This window comes from Bemisia tabaci, chromosome 9 (genome assembly GCF_918797505.1).
Source record: "Bemisia tabaci chromosome 9, PGI_BMITA_v3".
In the NCBI taxonomy this organism is placed as follows: domain Eukaryota; kingdom Metazoa; phylum Arthropoda; class Insecta; order Hemiptera; family Aleyrodidae; genus Bemisia; species Bemisia tabaci.
In genome coordinates this window covers 35,966,887-35,987,961 of record NC_092801.1, presented here as the reverse complement: position 1 = coordinate 35,987,961, position 21,075 = coordinate 35,966,887, and the positions used below count along the sequence as shown (strand labels likewise).

The following is a 21,075-nucleotide window of genomic DNA, read 5'->3' as shown; positions in this document are numbered from 1 at the left end:
TGGATCTAGAATTGGAGTTTCAGCTGATTATTGAGATTGATAGTAGACAAAGAGAAAATGGACTAATCCTATTGGTAGGAGCGGGTGGCTACAATCGATAAATCGTCGCTCCTCTGATGTAAGGACGTACCTCTTTTTCCTTGTGAGCCCCGGAAAGCATGGAATTATATGGAAGACAGGGCGCACTTGAAAACAGAGATACGCCCTTACGTCAGAGGAGCGGCAAAAGTAGGTATGAATTTGACCTTTAAAATCACCTATTAGAGATCATATAGCAGTGCCGTGATGCTTAGCCATTTATCGATGGTTCTGTCATTTAAACCTATCGGAAAGGATTGATCATAGAGTACATAGAGTCGTCATGTAAATAGGAGAGCTGGCGCCATGTTCTGCTCGACGAGTTCCGAGCCCGGTGTGCGCTGAGTTTGGGTCACTTTTTCGATACATGTTCGATCCAAAATGGCGGTGAGGAATACCTGGTGATTCCTATCTTCTTTGTTTACATCGGATGGCCGGGTACCCGTGTATCGCAAACAATCGATCGTGTATCGAAAAGGTGACCCGGCGTCACACAGGAGTCCTGGACCTGGAAAATTCGGGACCTGGAAAATGCTTAAAAGTGGCGCCAGCTCTCCCACTTACATTACAACTCCATGGGATTGACAAACAGGGTGCTCGTAACGAACACCTGAATATCAATTCATTACCGCAGCTTCAAATGGGGAAATATCGATGAGCAATAATTCACGCCTCGCCAATGCCCTTTAGTTAATCTGTCATTTTTCCTTTTAATTTTTAAAAACCACCCATTTCAACCAATGAGAAAGTTCTCCTGGGGGGTCGGGGGTCGTGACCCCCTATACATGTTTCCCCTTCGACGATTACAACAACAACTTTACGCATTTCTACAGTTTCATCATCAATTTGCTAGTGAAGTCATTAATTTTGAACATACGTCTACATGTGGGCTATTGCGTGGTTTCGAATCGTTATGATGCTTGTAGAATGACGCGCATCATCAATGCCACTCGATTGGGCGATGGAAATACGTTGTATGAGCCCTCAGGCGTTGCCAAACTTCCTTTGACACATCATGAATTTTCAGGAAAATTCTTCAGTATTTTTCCTATAAGTTTGCGCAGAATTTTGTTCGTAGTTTAATCTGAAGTGGCTGAAACTTTCATTGATAAATATATTTATGATTTTTCTCAAAAACACGCATTTTCAAGAGTAAATTTGGCAAAATTCGATTATTTGGTGGTTTTTTCTCAGCATGGTAGTTCTCGGGTGATTGAACGGACATTTCGAATATATGCGTCTATGACTCTTTTACGTGAATATTTCCCTCATGAGGAGGAGTCGATATTTAGAACTGATGTCAAGAAGATTGCCTCCGCACGGATTTAAGAAAGAGAGAGGTTAAGTATCAAATAAGTATTGTTTGCACACTCCTTACTATTCCTCCTTCTTTAGCGAGACAAGGTTTGGCATACATAGGTGAACGAGCTTTTTCCACGTTGAACCTTTTTTGTACCTTAAAGCGCCGTCTATTACCATTCCATTTCTTTCAATCGTATTTTAAGCGCTCAGTCGATAGGCAGCGCTTTTTGATTTCGACTTGCCTCTGAGTACTAGTATACTAGTGCTAATGCGTTTAAATGGCGCACCAGCTCATCAATATGTAGGCTTTTTTTTTGGGGGGGGGGGTCCATTTTTAAAATAAATAAAGCTGTGAAAACTGTATTTTATGCTTTTAACGTAATGCGCAGGTAGTTTCGATCGTTTGTCTATAAGAAAATTTCTTAGCGGTAGAGTAATTCTTATCGAAATTGATCGTTGAACTCAAATGAAGCCTAAAACAAGCAGTGAACTCCAACACAATGTGTTGATAAGGCGCGTCATTAACTCACACATATCAACCCCTTTAGTTTTCATTTACAGAGATTTCAAAATAGGCAAGTAGCACAACAAGAGAATTTATACGATCCAACTCTTCGACGACGCACTTTGACGAGACCGTGTATTGTGAATGTAGACAGCGATTCGAACGAGTTTAAGTTTTTTGATCTGCCTCCAGCAATATCTTATCAGATTCTTAACGAAAAGTGCTACGGAATAATTTAAGCGAAGAAAGGAAAAATTCTGTCGAACTCCTGAAAGATACAGTCGATTTAAAGGTATTATTGGGGCTAAAATATCCAAATCACCGGTACCTACTATAAATCCCGATATATTATTGAAAAGAAATTGACTCGATATAAATGTAATTGCATTAAAATTGTCTTGATTTTGTTATCTTAAACGTATTTCCATGCAAAGAAGTTCAACCATGTCCATGCTTTATTCATTCATGAATTGAAAGTAAGCATCTACATCCCAAAAAACTGCCGATTTGGCGTAAAAAATTGCAGAAACTTGATATACCAGGTCGATGCACTCACTCGTTGAATTTACCAACCTATTTCGTGGGTGCAAATATATAAAAATCAATATGCGATAGTCATTTTGGGTGCATTTATTTTTCATGAAACAATAATAATTTCAATCCCAAAAAACCATCAATTTTCCGTATAAAATCGAAAAAATCGAGATGTGTCGACTCCCTGACGTGAAAATTAGATTCTACGTAAAAATACTTACACATGGATGTGCTGAACAGAAACCATGTGTGGACACAGTTAGGATACATAGCCCCAGAATACTTTTAAAGCGCTTTTACTTTCCAGAATCTTGACGGAATTTTTTTTTGGCTTAAACGACTCAAGAGACATTGTAGTTAAAAAATATAAAGAATTTTCGATTTTGACACAAAAAAAAATGTTTGTTCAGGCACACCATGTATTGTATGGTGTATTGCGCTGGTATTCAATCCTTGCCTTCAGATCAAAATTCTTACAAGGAAGCCCCTTGCAAGAGGCGAATTTTTTGTAATTTCTCCCAATTTTTTCTCCGTTATATAGTTGAATTGCTTGCCAAATTCTGAGGTCAATTATATTTAATTGTAATTTATACATTTCTTTTTTCCCCTTCATTTTATTTTTTATTTGGAGAAGTTTCGTTGATTTCTTCGGATTTCGAATACTGTAACTTCTCTTCTATTCGGCCGATTTTTATGAATGAAACCTCTTTCAATTCGTCTTTGAACGGAGAGTAAGGAAAAAATTGCTAAGTACTCGCGAAACAATTTTTTCGAAAATTTGATGGATCCCAGCGTGACGGTGAAATGGGTAATCGAGTGAAAGTAATTAGGTCTGACTGTGACGAGGACCGCGAGGGTCGCCTTTTGTTCTTCAGCTGGGAAGCGACGCGGCGAACCGAGCCAGGACCGGGACACTACCTGGGTTTTGTGCCTGCCTGTGCACTGTTTTGGCCTGATAGGGGAGTGAATTTCTGTATGGGCCACGGTTAGCACATGGTCTAATGAGTCTCGAGGCTCATCACAGATTGCACTTACCACTATCCTGCTGGCCCCGGCTATCAGAGCAAGGAGTACCAAATTTTGAAAATCATAACAGAGTTGTGGAGATCTGTCAAAGCAACGTTTTAAACAAAACGAAGAAGTGAAATTCTCATTCAACGAGTGCCAACCTGATCAGCCATCCTCGAATCAGTTCGCTTGCTTCTGCTTATATATGCATATTTTAAATCAGCGCGTCGCATTCTAAGGTTTTTTTTAAAAAAAACCAAGTAACGCAGACTCTTGGTATTCATTACACATAAACTAGAGGGCCCCAGAATGAGAAACAACTTTAAATCATAATTATTGACGGATAAATAAACTTTTTACACGCTTTGGAAAATCTCAGAAGTTCGCGGTAGTCACTTTTCGGTAAGGAACTAAGGGACTCGGTTATTGTATCGAGTGGGGGGTCGAAACGATCGCAAAGGCGGTATACTACGTACACGCGCCAAAAAAACGCGCCTGATGAGCTCAACGGTGAGCTCATTTTCGGGAAACAAAAATACGCGTTTACGGTTTCCTTGGTAACCTTTGTTTGCTATCAGCTGATGTTTTATTTCCATTACCCAGCCAAGTCGACAAAGTTTATACTTCCTTTCTTCACTAAATACATTGACTAACACCTGAGCGCTTTTCTAATACGACAGTATTAGAACTTTCCCGCTTGTTTTACCTTCATGCTTTGTGACTTGAATTTTCGTAATTTATACTGAATATTTTATATTTACTTATATATTTATCGATCCAGCAGCCTGATTGTTGAAATTGTGTGTTTGTCGGGTGAAAATGGATGACATAGGTTAAATGACGAGGCGTGATTGGTCGGCTTTGTCTTATCGTTGCTTTGTCGTGCTTTGTCGGGTGAAATGGACGACATACTGTCGGATACTCAAAAGGTGCCTTTAATTTGTCATCCATTCCAACCGACAAAGCAGCGATAAGACATAGCCGACCAATCACGCTTCGCCATTGAACCTATGTCATCTATGTCCATCCGACAACACAAAATTTCAACAATCAGGCTGCTGCTATGCTCACATCGTATTTTTATATCATTGGATTTATGTAAACACAAATGAATCGAATCAAAAGCAAACTCGAATATTATGTCATTTGCGTTTGTGTTACCCAACTTAAGTTAATTTTAAACAGTTATATGAGCAGTGACTTGAGCAGTGACATCGCAGCTGTTGCCAAATTCCACCGGCTAATGTATTCGTTAATAAAGGATAGGTTGTTGCGACTCTTTGGAAATTTCAGGAAAATGTCTCTTTGGCTGAAAGTAGATTTTCTCAAACCATTCTGTAAAATTGTTCCTTCGGAAAAAATTGCACCTGACGATAAAATTTGGAAACAATGGCTCTCTTGCTGGAGCTCCGTAAGTACTGATTGCCAAACTTTTCTTTGTGTGACTCATTTCCCATGCGAAAGATGTTGAAGAGAAAACGAGTAACAAAGTTTTTAGTTCGTACCTCGTTTAGTGCCCCATTGTGCCATTGAAGATGCAGTTATTTGTTTTCGGCGGGAATTTCTATAGAGCTACATTAGCAGGTGCTCACCTCAGAAAAGCTTGTTCGATACTGCGATTTTGATGGAACCGCACGACTTTGATTTGCGCAAGTTTTTATGCGGTTTTCCCTTTCCCCTCCTCTGTTTTTTTGCGTCTCTTTTTTTATTGTCAATTCGCTTCCAGGCGAAAAAAGGCTTCGTCTGAAAAGGTCAATGTTTAATGAGAACTCCTCTATGAAGGCTCATCCAACTTTCGAATGTTGCTAAATTTCAACGAATGATGTATGTATTTTGAAGAAAGTAATGAGCATTTTTTCTTGAAAATCACAGATACTCTAGATCAAACCACGAACGTTACTCTCTGAAAAACTGGATGATAAATGGATTGCATTTTGCCAAAAGGAACCACTAGCATTGCAATGATGCTAAGATTGTGCAACTTCATCTTTTGCAATAAAATTGCAAAAATCGTGAAAAACTATGAAATTTAGATGATAATTTTTGTCTTAAATTTACAGTTTTTAGCGAGTAAAATAGAAACTATTAATAGATAATCGGGTTTTTCCTCCAAGACAAAAGAAGTTGCACAATCTTAGCAACATTGGAATGCTAGTGGTTCCTGTTTGCAAAATGCAATCCAAATATTCCCAAGTTCACCAGAAATTTTGTGTTTGAGCAAACGAAATTGAGCAACGTTCGAAATTCCATAGGACGTTTTTGCATGGCAAAAAAGTAATGTCATAGAATTGTTCACTGCACAGATTTGCGTCGCATTTCATTTGTCATGCGTTTTACCTCGCATATTTCTCATAAAATGGAAGCGGGGATCTTCCATTGATGGCAGACATTTTCGATGAAAGCCTCCTCTTTCATGACGCACGCACATGTTGTGAAATATTTATCAGTTTGGATGAAATTTTGTTCTGAGAAATTTCACAGAATATAACGCTTGAGTAATCTTTTTCCCAAAAGAAAGCTACGCCAGGGATGGACTGGCCTGGGATCAGGGCTTATCGCCCGTTTTCACGGCGAAAAATCTATTTTGAAAAGTGGATGGAAAATTCCCACCTGCAGCAAATGTACTGAGCGATGCAATGGAAATTTTAAGGTAGAAAGAATCATAGAAATGATGACGATAAAACCGATTCTTTCATTTCTTTTCAAGGAAAATTGCACTCAATCAAATCTCAATCATTGCTGCCATACTTTTCAGACAAAACCCTGAAAAAAATCATTTCTTGGCGAAACAATGTTTTTTTATAAGTTGTAGGTGTCTGTCTATTATAGTCATATTGGGTGCATTTAGTCATCCTTGAATCAAAAATGAACAATTTTAATCTAATTAAATCGTCGATTTTCTGTAAAGAATCTTAGAAAATCGATATAACCGATCGATGTATCGACTCGTCAACATAAAAACTTGATTTTGCGTGTAAAAATACGTAGGAGCCGGTGTGTATAAAGTGTGTAAATAACGATAACAACCCCGTAGACACATCAATTCAACAAGAAAATAGCGAAAAATAAGGCCGGAGTTTTTACCCCCTTTGCCCCCCCCCCCCCCCCCCCCCCCCCCCCCCCCGTAACTCGAAAACGGTTCCTATACTCATCTTGAAATTTTTTCCTGAGTTTTCTGTTATTATAAGCTTCCTTTTAAACCTTGGTTCAATGGTCGAATCGAATACGGAAAAAGGGGCGAAAGTCAGCCTTTTTTGGAGGCTCTTTTCCAAAAATTGAACGCCTACGCAGTAATTTTGTGAAAAGTTCAATACCTAAGCAGTAATTTTCTAAATATTTAATGCTTACGCAGTAATCTTCTCAAAAATTCTACGCTTTCATACTAGCTTCGTAAAAATCGGTGCGCCTCCACTTACTGTGACGTGATAACTACATCCTTGTCATAAATATTCGTAAAAAAAAAACAGTGCACTGAGAGTTCACTCTTTAGAATAAAACCGATTTTATAATTTGTTTAACCGTACGTTCGGTTCATGTAATCGAACTTCTTTCATTAATTACTTTAACCTCATAAGTTTCGTCATACAAACCGAACATTCCGTTACAAATCCGTTCGGAACTAAATGTTGTGTTTGACGGAACCGAATACTTCGGATGGTATAGTTCTCCTTCATATTGTGGATGTGCAATTTTACTTCCTCGAAGGTTGAAATAGTTGTATCACACGCTTCGCCTCATTCAATTTTTCTACTTCTGCGTTAAAGTCTCTAAGTCAGCGGAAAAAGATTCTCCTTCATTTTTTAAATGCACAATTTGACCTACTCGAAGTGTGTAAGTAGTTCTATCACGCGTATCGCCCCATTCAACCTCTCCACTCTCCGTCAAAACCTCTGTGTCAGCGAAAAAAACACGAAACTACTTTTCATTGTTGTGAATATGTGAGAGAGTTTTGTTGCTTCATTATTGTGACCGGATCAGTGAAGAGAAACATCATCTTCCGAAAGGAAAGAGCGACGCCAAAAACGATCGTTTTTTGGCACAATTTGGGCCAGAAGGGATTTTTCTGAAACCGGGCCCAAACGATACCTTATGATACCCTTAAACTCTGGTAAACATTTTAGCTTGAGTATACGCACCGTTTTTGAGAAATGGGGGGGGGCAAAGTTGCCAAATCGCCATCATTCTGGACAGCATTTTTACAGCAAAAAGACGGGAAAAATGGACGAAAAAGTTACACTATTGATGGGTTTGGGCTGTAAATGTTCTTATTGAGCCCCCGTGCATGTAACTGTGTTCAGTTTCAAAAATTTTGGACGTACAGTGGTCCAAAATGGGGAGAAATCGTGGACAGATAAGGATTCTTTGTCAAACTTTTTAAAAATGGAAGTAAAATTGTTGGTCTCCTGCAGAGATCATGTGAAACAATGTTCTTATCGGTCTTCAATGCATTCAATTGAGTTCAGTTTATCAAATTTTCATCGCACAATGGTCCAAAATGGGAAATCAGTGGACAAATTAAGATCTTCTGCCTAACTTTTTAAAAATGATGTACGACTATTGGTCCCCTGCAGAGATCATGGCGAACAATGTTCTTATCAATGCATTCAATTGGGTTCAGTTTATCAAATTTTCATCGCACAATGGTCCAAAATGGGAAATCAGTGGACAAATTAAGATCTTCTGTTGAAATCTAACCTAACCTAACCTAACCTTTCCTAAATCCTTAGAAAGGATTTATTGTAAAGTATTATTCTAACTACAATTATTCTCTGACAACTAACTAGGACAAAAACCACCCAGTTAGCCGGATTTTAAGGATCCAAAAGCTAAGTTCCTCCTGAATTACCGTTTCCAGACCTCATTTGTTCAGTTCAAAACAGTGAACATGGATAGCTTTTATTGGCTACTAACTTATTTTGAATTTACACCTTTCGAATCTAGTGAAAAACCTCATAGTTTCATGTTATTTTTCAAAAATTTCAACAGAAGATCTTAATTTGTCCACTAATTTCCCATTTTGGACCATTGTGCGATGAAAATTTGATAAACTGAACCCAATTGAATGCATTGATAAGAACATTGTTCGCCATGATCTCTGCAGGGGACCAATAGTCGTACATCATTTTTAAAAAGTTAGGCAGAAGATCTTAATTTGTCCACTGATTTCCCATTTTGGACCATTGTGCGATGAAAATTTGATAAACTGAACTCAATTGAATGCATTGAAGACCGATAAGAACATTGTTTCACATGATCTCTGCAGGAGACCAACAATTTTACTTCCATTTTTAAAAAGTTTGACAAAGAATCCTTATCTGTCCACGATTTCTCCCCATTTTGGACCACTGTACGTCCAAAATTTTTGAAACTGAACACAGTTACATGCACGGGGGCTCAATAAGAACATTTACAGCCCAAACCCATCAATAGTGTAACTTTTTCGTCCATTTTTCCCGTCTTTTTGCTGTAAAAATGCTGTCCAGAATGATGGCGATTTGGCAACTTTGCCCCCCCCATTTCTCAAAAACGGTGCGTATACTCAAGCTAAAATTTTTACCAGAGTTTTAGGGTATCATAAGGTATCGTTTGGGCCCGGTTTCAGAAAAATCCCTTCTGGCCCAAATTGTGCCATTCTTGGCGTCGCTCTTTCCGAAACTTTGAACTTTTAGCGAAAAATTATCGTAGGAAGTGCCTGCAAAATTATAGGTATACTTCAAGCATCGCGTCCACTCCCCAGGCTTCCGGCGCGGTGTGCTACCAGCTCGAAACGCGCACTAATGCCTACAAACCTACTTGGATACTTCACGCATTGCGCAATGCTTGAAGTATCCCTTTAGGTTTGCACGCGCTAATCCGCGTTTCGCGCTGGCCGCTCTCCGCACGGCGGCGGCGCGGGCAGAACTCAATCTCTAATCTCGCGCGATCTGTATTCCAGTGCAAATCGCTTTAAATTCCGAGACGGGTACGCTATTTGAAAATGCGCAGGGCAGCTGCGTGCGTACGCAACCTTGGAAAAATGGAGCGCATTTTGATCAAGACGGCCTCACTGGAAAAAGAAAAACACATTGGATCCAGAGTCTCGACTCTAGATAGAATGTGTTTTTTTCCAGTACTTAACCAGGCAGTTTGGACGAATTAGTTCCATAAACTGGGAGGGGGGTGAGGAATAAGTTGTTGGTAAGTCATTACAAGTTCTTCCAAAGTTCCCTTAACCGCGCTCGTGTGAACAAGGCCTAGTAAATTTAATATCATCCACTATTCAAGGTCGTAGCCCACGCAATGTTCCCTTTGCCTACGCAGTTGGCGGAATATCGACCGATCGTCGGTTCGTGATCATTTGGCCTTTCTCCTTTTGATTTGATATTTCAGGCGTGTAAAGAGGAAAACTAAAGATGATCACCTGGAGGTTCGAAACGCATCTTCAATTACAAATTGGAAGGAAAATTTTCTTTTTTTCTTTAGCGAAAGTCACTTGTTTTTAGAGTCACGAATGTCTAAAATTCACAAATCAAACAGAAAAAGGCACGGCTCCTCTAAATTGGAAAGGATTGTGGTGATTATAAATTACAATAATGGAATAATTCGGCAATTTTTAGTTTTCAACAGTTTAATGAAAACTCACATAAAATTAGAATTAAAAATAAGATTTTATAATTAATGGATAGATTTAGGCGAGAACAAGATTATATAAATCTAATTTAAATTTGCAAAACATCATGGAAAAATTTGAAGATATACCCTATTTTCACAGATTTTATCACATTTCTCAAAGTGAGCCTGTAGACTGACATTCAGGTTTTTCAAAAAAGAACTTGCAATCGCTTTAATGCTATACTCGTAGAATCTTGAAAAAGGACCTTGTCTTCTGAAAACAATTTGTCAAGAGGATCCGAATTCAGGGGAAAAGGTCAATATAGGTGATTTCAAGCTGTGAACGGGAATTACTCTCGAGAAAGGCTCAAGAACAAGCCACGCACGGTTGTAGTTTAATTTTCGCTCCAAAGAGTACGTTACTAAGTTACTTGCCTCCAGAACACCAATATCGGGAGAGTGCGGACGTGTATGTAATTTTGAGATTACGTCAAGGAACTTTTAGGACCCAAAAGAGTAGTCAACCTATGAAATAAAATTATCCAGAGTGATTTATCATTACAATGGTTACAACTCATCGTTTGTGAGGCACGTTTTTCACTCCATTCTTCCATAAATTTACTCATGTTCAAGAAGGAACGTTCGCTTATGAACATTCCTAGCCATCTTTGTTCGATATTGGAATCAAATGTTTCGCAGTATGATATTTCGTATTACAAGGTTGGCTGCTCTTTTGGGCCCTGAGAGCTCTATATTTTGACACGTCCGTACTCTCCCAATACAGGGTGATCCAAGGTTAAATGGCCAGCCTGCATGCAGGAGCCAAAACGACCCCTCCTCTTTAAATTAAGATTTCGATTTTTTTTAGATCATTTAGGGCACTAAAGTACAGGAATGTACAAATTTTCATGAAATTTTGTCCACAACCGTTGCCAAAAACGTTTTCCTTTCGAAATTTTGGGGAACCGTAGCTACGACTGGGGGCACTTTTGTAATAAACTTTATACAACAAAAAATTATTATTTTGACCTGTAGAACACGCTCCTGCAGTCTGGCCGTTTGACCCTGAATCACCCTGTATAGGCTCACTAGTCGCTCCTTTTCTGTGTGCGTGTCAGAATTTCTGACCTAAAACCCTTAAAATTGAGTGCACAGTAAAAATGTCCTATTTTAAATGTCCAACGAGAAACGTCTATGACAGCAATGTCCGCTCAAACATTTCCAATGCACTTTTGGTCTGTAGTAATTGATTTTCCAAGAGGAATGTCCAGTAGTAGATTTTGTCCATGAATCTAAAAACCTTAGGGTCTTAAATGTCCCGAAGGAGGTGGGTGAAATCAGAAATAAAAGAAATAGAGGAGGTTAAAAGCAAGAATGAATATATAGTTTTCACGAAGTTGCCCCTAGACAAAGCTGCAAGACGCTCACCTAATACATCTGACAACATAGGTTACGCTTTTCCGAGGTAAAATTTATGAAAACTGCGGACTTCTTTCTGCACTTACCTAGTCGACGATGGAGCATTACTTTCAAAGGCATTTATGTATAATGGACTATTCGCCCACTGGACATTTTTTCACTATGGACAACTTGTAAATTGGCTGTTTTATAGTGGACATTGTTGTAATGAACATTTGAATCAGTGAGTTCGAAAACACACCAACTCGGAAGAGAAAAATTGTTCAGGAAACACCTAAAACTGCGCAGCGGGCGAAAAAGTTAGTTTAAGAAAAACCTTTTTGGTGTCAAAGGTTAAGTACTTAGAGACTTTGTAAAGCACCAAGTTGAAATCGATACACCATGTTTGGTGACAGAAAAAAACCGTTTTAAAATTTCCGTGTTGGTGTGCTTTCGTTCTCACCGACTTTCAGATACTGATTTTTCTTAGTCTGTCCTGAAAAATGTATATTTTTTAACCTTGATAACGCTTGAATATTTATATAACTTGTTGGTACAAGGTATACTAAACCGAAAAAAGAAAACCGCAAGATCGGATGGTCACCCGTTTCCCTTGAAATGGCCAAAAATTGGTATTTCCAATGAAATACTTCGACTTTTCCCTTTTCCCGTCGCTGTTTCGAGCACTTCGGATTGCAATTTCGAAATTTCCTCTCGCTTGCAGATGCTTCTATCCATAAGTGTCACGAAACTGTAAAAAAGTGAAAATCGAAAAAAACCCGAGTTGGTGTGTTTTCGAACTCACTGATTCATTTTTTGTTGGACATGTTGTACATTGGGCATTTTAAATAGAACAATTCCACCCGTATGCGCCAGACAAAAGAAGTACCACGATATTTTCCTCCACGCAGGACGAAGAAAATTTCCATGACGCACTTTTTGAGAGTTACCTGTCATCAGTGGCGTGGCGTGAATGATCGATTTTCGATATATCCCCATTTGAATCCGTGGTAAAGAATCGATTATCAAGGTGTTCGCTGCGAACACCCTGTTTTTCGATCCTTTTCCATAGGTTTAAATGGCTTAACAATCGATACATCGCAATTCACGCCACGCCACTGCCTGTCATCTTTTTTGATCGTGCCTGTTTGAAAATCATCGTAGGTACACAGGGTGCTCTGTAATACCTTCACTAGCAACCAAAGATTGTACCTAAAAGTAAATCTGAAGACCCATCTTACACGATGCCGAAACATTTGCACCAGTTTTTCGGTCTTAGATAATAGCACAACCCCCTTTGCCTCGTTCCGATGGCGGTCGTGCGGATTTGTTGTGGAGGAGGGTTTTCGTGGAGATCGTCAGGTCTGACCGCCACTGGCGCTTGCGAGCCGCCTCCACCTCCACCTCCACCTCCAGAACAAAGTTTACTAAAAAACCCCCTCGTGGTCAGAGCTTGATCGTGTTCCCTCGAGGACGCCGTGGGGATGTCGCGTGACCCTCGCAGTTTCCAGATCCTGGAGATTAGCGCAGGCGTTGGGTTACGTCGAGTGGCCATCGTAGGGGATGCTTGCTTCTTTTGCCGCAAGGGTGATCGGACTTTTGGAGGGAGTCCCATCGGCCGTTGACCGGGTTTCGAATTCGAGTCCAGCCCTAATTGTACACCAAGAGAAACGTTTTTCCTTAAACATACACTGGAAGAAAAACACCTTGGATCTAGAGTCCAGACTCTTAAAAAAATCGACAAAAGAAATACTCTTGATTCAATCAGATTTAAGCTTAAATCAAGACCCACGCCTCTAAAATTGGAGCGGATTTTCTTTTGATTTAAGCTTATATCTGATTGAATCAAGAGTCCTTTTTCTTGTCAATGTTTTCAAGACTCTGTACTCTAGATCCAATGTGTTTTTTTTCCAGTGTATAAGTTGATTAAAAAATTGAGCAACAAGCCAAAATACACGAGTAATATTTCAAACTACACATCGATGAGAAAATACATAAAACTTACAAGAAATTAAGCAAACGTTTCGACAGCTACAAACTGCGATGTTCTCCAGTGCATTACGAACAACCGATGAAAACATTTTAAAAAAATTAAAAAGCTACAAAACTATTATCAAACTATGTAAAAATACACAACTTTTGCAACTTTATTGTAGAATAAAATAAAAGAAGGTGAGATTCAAGAAGAGAGACGAGTGATACCAGATAATACTTGTGTATTTTGGCTTGTGGCTCGATTTTTTAATCAATTACCATGTTCTACAAATGATTTTTTTTAAAATGACAGTTTCATCTCAATCTTTCAGAAACCAACTTGTAGGAAATAATTCAAATATGTTTTCAAGCAATTATTTTATTAGACAACTTTGGCAATCTCAGTTCTGGTTGGCCTATTTTAAATGTGATTTTTTTTTTTGCATAAAAAAAATTGCCCCCTCCCTCTGAAAAGGAATAAGACAATCTCAAAAATGTTCTGAAAAACCCATTATTCAAAACGCTTTTCAATAGTGTCAACCAATTGTTTAACAATTATTTACATAGATTTTAAAAATGTGCCTATGAAACTTTTTAGAATCGCTTTCAAAATGATAGCTTCACAAAACGAGTTGAACATTTGAAATGTACTAATCGAGTTTTAAACATTTTGTACAGATTTTTGTTTAATGATTAAAAATGACTTTCAAACATATTGAAGACGCCCATATGTTACGAAAACTTAAGTTCTCAAACATTTTATAGTAGTTTTTTAAATTTTTTTAGGTTTTACCCGTTATGAAGAAGCATCTGTGAAACCCTTCATTGTTTTCAGAGTTTTCAAAAAAAATATATTTCAAACGGTATTGCTGTAGAAGGGAGGGTACCTGCTGTTAGATTCTGGTTTGGTTGACCATGTGGCGTTGTGGACGCTTGTCTATTTGTGGAGTGGTTCTGTTGAGAACATCGGCACTGCCTAGAACATGGAACCACCACCCAAGGCTTCTGGTGGTCTTCCTGCTTTGAAGAGACCTGGCCGGTTTGAGGAAGTCCAAAAGTTAGCTGTGAGGATAAAAAAAAGTAGGTCCAACTTATAAATTGTGCCCCTGCAAAATCTTAAGATTTGCAAAGAAAATTTTTAAAATTTAAAGTTAAAAATGAATGGGAGGGAATTAAATTTGGAGCCATCAAAATAATACTGGAACTTTTAACTCGTGTAAACTTTCTACCATTTTTTAAACGACTAACAAATAAAATTTTCCAGTGAAAAGGGCTCCACAATTTTTTGTTCGAAGTATTGATCTCATAGCTCATTAGTTTGATAGCAGCGATTTATGTCGTAACACTACGAAGCTTCGACTAAAAAATTGTATTTAAATACCGTCAAAGCGTCAGGAAACCAAAACAAAAGTAGGATAAAGGCGGATCGAAAAATCTTTGCAAAAAATGTATTTTCCAGTATTCACGGCATCGACCAGTTTCCTTCATAAATTATTCCAAATTTTTCTAGTGTATTTATGTTGGTTTGGGAAACGTTACCTTCAAATTTGGGTGTTTTCAGAAATTTAGCAACTGCCTCGTGCGACACATGAAAAGGAGAAAATACTTCACGCTGATGATTCATTTTTCCCTGAAAATTGCCTTGATGTTTCCCTATGTATCATTACATTGTAAAATTCTCAGAGAAAATCTTATATGTATACTCAGATGTACATTTTTCGGGACACGGAGAGAATTTTTCTTTGAAAAAAAACCCTAAATTTAAATTGGGACCTTTATTCCAAGCCCAACTCAATCAAATTAGCTCTTTTTAAAATAATTACCCAGACTGGCGGGTCTTTTCTTCTAAAATTCATCAACGCTCGGAAAGAAATATTTAATTGGTTTTTATAATGTGCGGCACAATTCAATTTCATTTGCCATCTGTGTGAGGTATCATCGAGAATGAGTAGAACAGAATGGACCACCAACGAGAAAAAATATGAAAGATTTGAAACAGTGAAATTTTACCTAGGATTTTTTAATGCTAAGAACTCTTTTATATTAAGATACCCAGTGATTTGTACACATTGAACATAATAAAAAACGAAACTCGCATTCGCACATGCAGGAATAAATTGAGGATTCTTGCGTCTGTGAAACACGGAAAGCAAAATACATAGAACAGCCTTGCATTCAAACAATGTTATATTTTGTCGGAATTTTTCAACCAACGTGCGTTAAAAATCAGCATAAAGCTGAAAATCTCAATACAGTGGCAACAACTCACACACAAGCACAATTTCCTAGTTTTCTACTTGTAGTGTGTCACTAGTGTAGCACCAAACAGCGTATCTTTTTGAGGGAAAATTCTGCTTGTGTGTGAGCTTTTCCCCTTTGTATTGAGATTTCCAGCTTAAGGTGATTCGATGGATGCCATATTTTGTGTCAGAACGGCATGCGATATATCGCATCAATTGGTTCCATTCTTTCAGCTACTCGTCATTTTTCTCCAATTTTGAAATCGCAATTCTGTTGTCAGGAGACTAAACCACCCACTTACCAATTTTAGCAAAGAAATTCAACGTGATAAAGGCGTGGTTTTTTTTTAGTGAGAAAACATCGCACTCGATACTGATATCTAAACTGCACTCGAGTGCGAGGTTTTCTCTCTAAAAAAAACCACGCCTTTATTACGTTGAATTTCTTTGTTAAAATTGGTAAGTGAGTGCTTTAGTCTCCTGACAACAGAATTGCGATCTCAAAATTGGAGAAAAATGACGAGTAGCTGAAAAAATGGAACCAATTGATGCGATATATCGCATGCCGTTCTGACACAAAATATGGAATCCATCGAATCACCTTGCTCATTGCTGACGCACGTTGGCTAAAGAATTCCAACATGCTGTCTTAGGATCCGTGCGTCTACCGCAATCAGCATAAATATTAAATTGATTTTAACCCGTTTCAAAGTTGGATTTGAGTATCAGCATTCGCAATGTATATTCTTCAATATCTCTCCTACATGTCTGAAATTCTATTAAATGTCTTACGTGAAATTTGAAGAAATTATTTCTCGTTAAAAATTTCGAATGTTAGAAAGTTGTACTAACCTGACAAGTGATCACTATCACCAAAATATTGACGGTAAAAATTGTGCTCGAGACCATGGAGGAAACACTTCATGAAAACGTGCATGGAATGTGAAAATCGCGACTGCAATGTACTGTTCCTGCTTAGTATAGTTACAATGTCACATCGTGGAATCTTGAAGTCCAAAGTTTGATCTCGACCCAAGGCCAACCCAACCATCCGTTGAAAAAAAATTCGTAGAAACTGTGAAGCCTGCGTATGTCTGTTCCTATTTTTTTACAGAGTCACGCAGAGTCCAAAAATACAATTTTAGAAGAACACGTCACCAGACGGTGAATTTTTTGTGTGCATGTGTGTGCTGCCTTCTTTGCAGTTCACCGGTATGTACCTTTGACAGAGTGCTTTTTTTTTTGGAGTTGTCGATTTTTTTGGGGTTGTGAACACTCTACACCGTGTTCGCTCTCTGCAAGCCCCGAGGGAGACCAGACTTTCCACTGAACGAACTTCTCCCCTCAAAATACAATGGCGTATTTCAGAACCAATGAAATTATTTTCACTGCAGCATAAACTACCTTAAACTCGGCGGGTCAATCATTGAGTTTTCTCTAAAAAAAAAAGAAAAAAAAAGAAAATAAATAAAACCTTTTTTGGAAGGATGAAACTCTCCAATATCGTGATTGTGTTGCTAAACATAACAAAAAATTCCTGAATAAAAGAAAAATTGGCAGCATTGTCTTAAAAATTCCACTTTTTTCATGAATAGGAGCCATGTGCCATTCCATAGTAATATTAAGTCTATGTATAGGAAACAGCGTGTTCAGCTACGATATTTGTGCACTCTGCAAAACAAAACAAAAAAAAAGGAGGAATAAAAGCAGTTCCTTCCAGAATTTTGAAAAATTGAATCTTTGTGTATGAGAAAAAGCAAGTTGGAAAAAATCTTCTTTTAAAAATTCAATTGTTCCGTGTTATGTTTTGTTGCTCGTGAGGCACCCTGTATTATAAGTAGTAGAACTATTTGCTTGTGAAGTTATTGGGGATTTTCCAGAATCGCTAATGTAAAACCTGCGTGTTGCAATTAGAGGAAGAAGTATTTAGAAACCTTGTCATTGAGTCTATCCTGACATGTACAAAAATCCTGCCGCGTGGGCCACTATCTGTAAAAAGTTGGTGAGTGGTACCTATCTCTTCGTTATGATGTCTAAAATCAGAATTTGGATGGTGATAACCTTGAAAATCATGCAGGAAGCGCCTCAAACCCAAACGTAAAATGGCAACCGCTCGGCAGTCCATATTTTTTAAAAATTCTGTATTATGTCATATGAAGCATCAACATCTGTCTACTTGGTTCACAACGCTCTTGTCGCAAGCATGTAAAATCCCACTTATCTATTTCCACAAAAGGAATCACGTCCACTTTTACATTGTTTCTTGTGCAGCTCAAACCAGCTCACAGGGAGGCAAAATTTTATGAAAAATAAAATCTTGAAATTTCACGTGAAATATTTCATGAAATTTCAGAAATTTATGAAAAGTATTGAAAAATACCGATTCCTTTTCATGCTTCGCAAAATTTAAAAATGGTGACTCTCTTCTATTTGCGTGTGTTTAACTGAGTGCGTGTACTCGAGCCCCCGAAAAATATAAAATATTCCACAGCCTCGTGCAATTTCATCAAATATTTCACTGAAATTTCCATTTTTGGCGCGTATACGTAGTATACCGCCTTTGCGATCGTTTCGAACCCTGCTCGATACAATAACCGAGTCCCTTAGTTCCTTACCGAAAAGTGACTACCGCGAACTTCTGAGATTTTCCAAAGCGTGTAAAAAGTTTATTTATCCATCAATAATTATGATTTAAAGTTGTTTCTCATTCTGGGGCTCATTAGTTTATGTGCAGTGAATACCAAGAATCTACGTTACTTGGTTTTTTCAAAAAAAGCCTAAGAATGCGACGCGCTGATTTAAAATATGCATATATAAGCAGAATCAAGCGAACTGATTCGAGGATGGCTGAGCAGGTCGGCACTCTCGAAATGAGAATTTAACTCCTCCGTTTTGTTCAAAACGTTGCTTTGACAGATCTGTAACCTCAGTTTTACTTTTCAAAAGTTGGTACCCGTGCTCTGATAGTGCAATCTGTGTAAGTGCAATCTGTGATGAGCCTCGAGACTCATTAGACCATTAGCTAAACGTGGCTCATACAGGAATCCACTTACCCCTCTCTTTCCCACGCTCCTGCTCACTGCGTCGGCGTCTCGACGAACAATAGCTAATGACGGTCGCCAAGCGAGGCCGGGATCCTCAGCCCCTCGCCCAATTACTTACGCTTCATTAACCATTTCACCGTCACGCTAGGATTCGTCCAATTTTCCAAAAAAATTGTTTCGCGTGTATTTAGCAATTTTTTCCTTACTCTCCGTTAAAACACGAATTAAAAGAGGTCTCATTTATAAAAATCGGCCAAATAGAAGAGAAGTTACAGTATTCGAAATCCGAAGAAATCAACAAAACTTCTCCAAACAAAAAATAAAATGAAGGGGGGGGGGGAGAATGTATAAATTACAATTTAATATGATTGACCTCAGAATGTGACAAGCAATTCAATTATAAAAAGGAGAAAAAATTGAGTGAAATTACAAAAAATTAGCCTCTTGCAAGGGGCTTCCTTGTATGAGTTTTGACCTGAAGACAAGTAAATCCCGTTATATTATTAAAACGAAATTGACTCCATAGTTTAATGCCTTAGTTTCTTGAATACGATTATTTTAAGCACTCGAAAATTTATATCAGCAATTTTACCCATGAGGTGATTTCCTGCGAGCTGATAATATCACGAATTTCTCATAGAGCCCTTCAAAAATGGCTTGTTTTTTGGGCAGCCGATTCGGCCATCAAACCGGGGTTAAAATGGAAGCTGATAATAACACAAAGCTATGAAAAAAATTTTGAGATGAGTATAGGAACGGTTTGTAAATTACGAGGAGAGGCGGGCATTCTGTTCAGCATATCGATACATAAGTATTTTCACACGTAGAATTTAATTTTCACGTCAGGGAGTCGACATATTTTGATTTTTTTCGATTTTATACGGAAAATTTATGGTTTTTCGGGATTGAAATTACTTACAATTGTTTCATGAAAAATGAATGCACCCAAAATGACTACAGCATTTTGACTTTCACATACCTACGTGCACTCACTAAATTGATTGGTAAATTCAAAGAGTGGGTACATCGACCTGGTATATCAAGTTTCTGCGATTCTTTACGGCTAATCGGTAGATTTTCGGGATGTGGATTGCTTACTTTCAATTCATGAATGAATAAAGCATGGACATGGTTGAGCTTCTTTGCATGAAAAGACGTTTAAAATAACAAAATCAAGACATATTTAATACAATTGCATTTATACCGAGTCAATTTCTTTTCAATAATATAACGGGATTTATAATACCGGTGATTTGGGTATTTTAGCCCCAAAATACCTTTAAATCGACTTTATCTTCTAGGAATTCGACAGAATTTTTCCTTTCTTCGCTTAAATTTTTCCGTAGCACTTTTCTTAAAGAATCTGATAAGATTTTGCTTGAGGCGGATCAAAAAACTTAAATTTGTTCGAATAGCTTTCTAGATTCACAATACACGGTCTCGTCAAGGTGCGTCGTTGACCTTGCAGGGTTGGATCGTGAATTCTCTTGTTGTGCTGCTTGCCTTTTTTGAAATCTCTGTAAATGAAAACTAAAGGGGTTGATATGTGCGAGTTAATGACGCGCCTTATCAACACATTGTGTTGGAGTTCCCTGCTTGTTTCATTTCTTTCTTATATTTTATGCAGTGGCGTGGTGTGCTTTACGATATATCGATTGATCTACCATTTAAACCTAAGGAAAAGGATCGATTATCAAGGTGTTCTTCCAAACACCTTGATTATCGATTCTTTACTATAGCTTCAAATGGAGAAATAACGATAATCGATCATTCGCGCCACGTCACTGATTCATGCCACATGCCACTCTGGCAGCACACCCTATCTTCCCCACCCGTCTCTAGTTCCTGTCAGCAGAAATATAGAGTACCTATATTGAGAGAGTATGGCCACTGGGCCCCATGGAGAGGCTTAGGACCCAAAAATGGCGGTGCTTTGTTTTGGTTTTTGTGGATGGGAGGGAGGTCATTGCCAACTTTTGACGGTTTTCACCAACCGCACTTGCTGCCAGCCTTACTACATCTAAGATAATTGTTCTCAAAAATTGCACACGATTAGCCTTAAAAATATGTAAAGAGGTCGCCATAATGCAATAGGGTAAATTTCTCGTTACGAAAAGCAAAGAGAACTACATTTTGAGTCATTTTGCATTACATTAATTTATGGCGTCCGCCATTTTTGGGCCCTAAGGGCTCCATTCAGCCTAAGATGGCTGAGCCAATCAGAGGTGGTAACACCAGTGGCCATACTCTCTCAATATAGATACTCTACAGAAATACGTCAATTTCAAAGAGTAGTTCCAATGAAATTCACACCACGATTAGGTTTCTTCTGATCGTGAAGTGAAGCGATTTGATTCCGATGTAACCTTTAAAGGGAATGCTGTCAACTTCGCTGAACGAA

At 38.3% G+C, this 21,075-nt stretch overlaps 2 protein-coding genes across 4 annotated transcripts in view; one reads left to right on the top strand and one right to left on the bottom strand.

Annotated features, from left to right (window-relative positions):
* The window catches only part of LOC109036100 (orexin receptor type 2), a 553,272-nt gene that overhangs the window by 457,554 nt on the left and 74,643 nt on the right, over positions 1 to 21,075 (top strand). The gene's annotated exons all lie outside the window — the stretch shown is intronic.
* Positions 11,988 to 14,486, bottom strand: LOC140225465 (uncharacterized). The gene is made up of 2 exons (XM_072304483.1): positions 14,278 to 14,486; positions 11,988 to 13,066 (listed from the first exon to the last, which is right to left on the bottom strand). Exon 2 carries the CDS (start codon positions 13,029 to 13,031, stop codon positions 12,654 to 12,656), a length of 378 nt encoding a protein of 125 aa, XP_072160584.1. The 5' UTR covers positions 13,032 to 13,066; positions 14,278 to 14,486; the 3' UTR covers positions 11,988 to 12,653.

Bases quoted from the DNA above. Each gene is read 5' to 3' on its own strand.
- LOC140225465 (XM_072304483.1), bottom strand. From the start codon at position 13,031: ATGGGACTCCCTCCAAAAGTCCGATCACCCTTGCGGCAAAAGAAGCAA.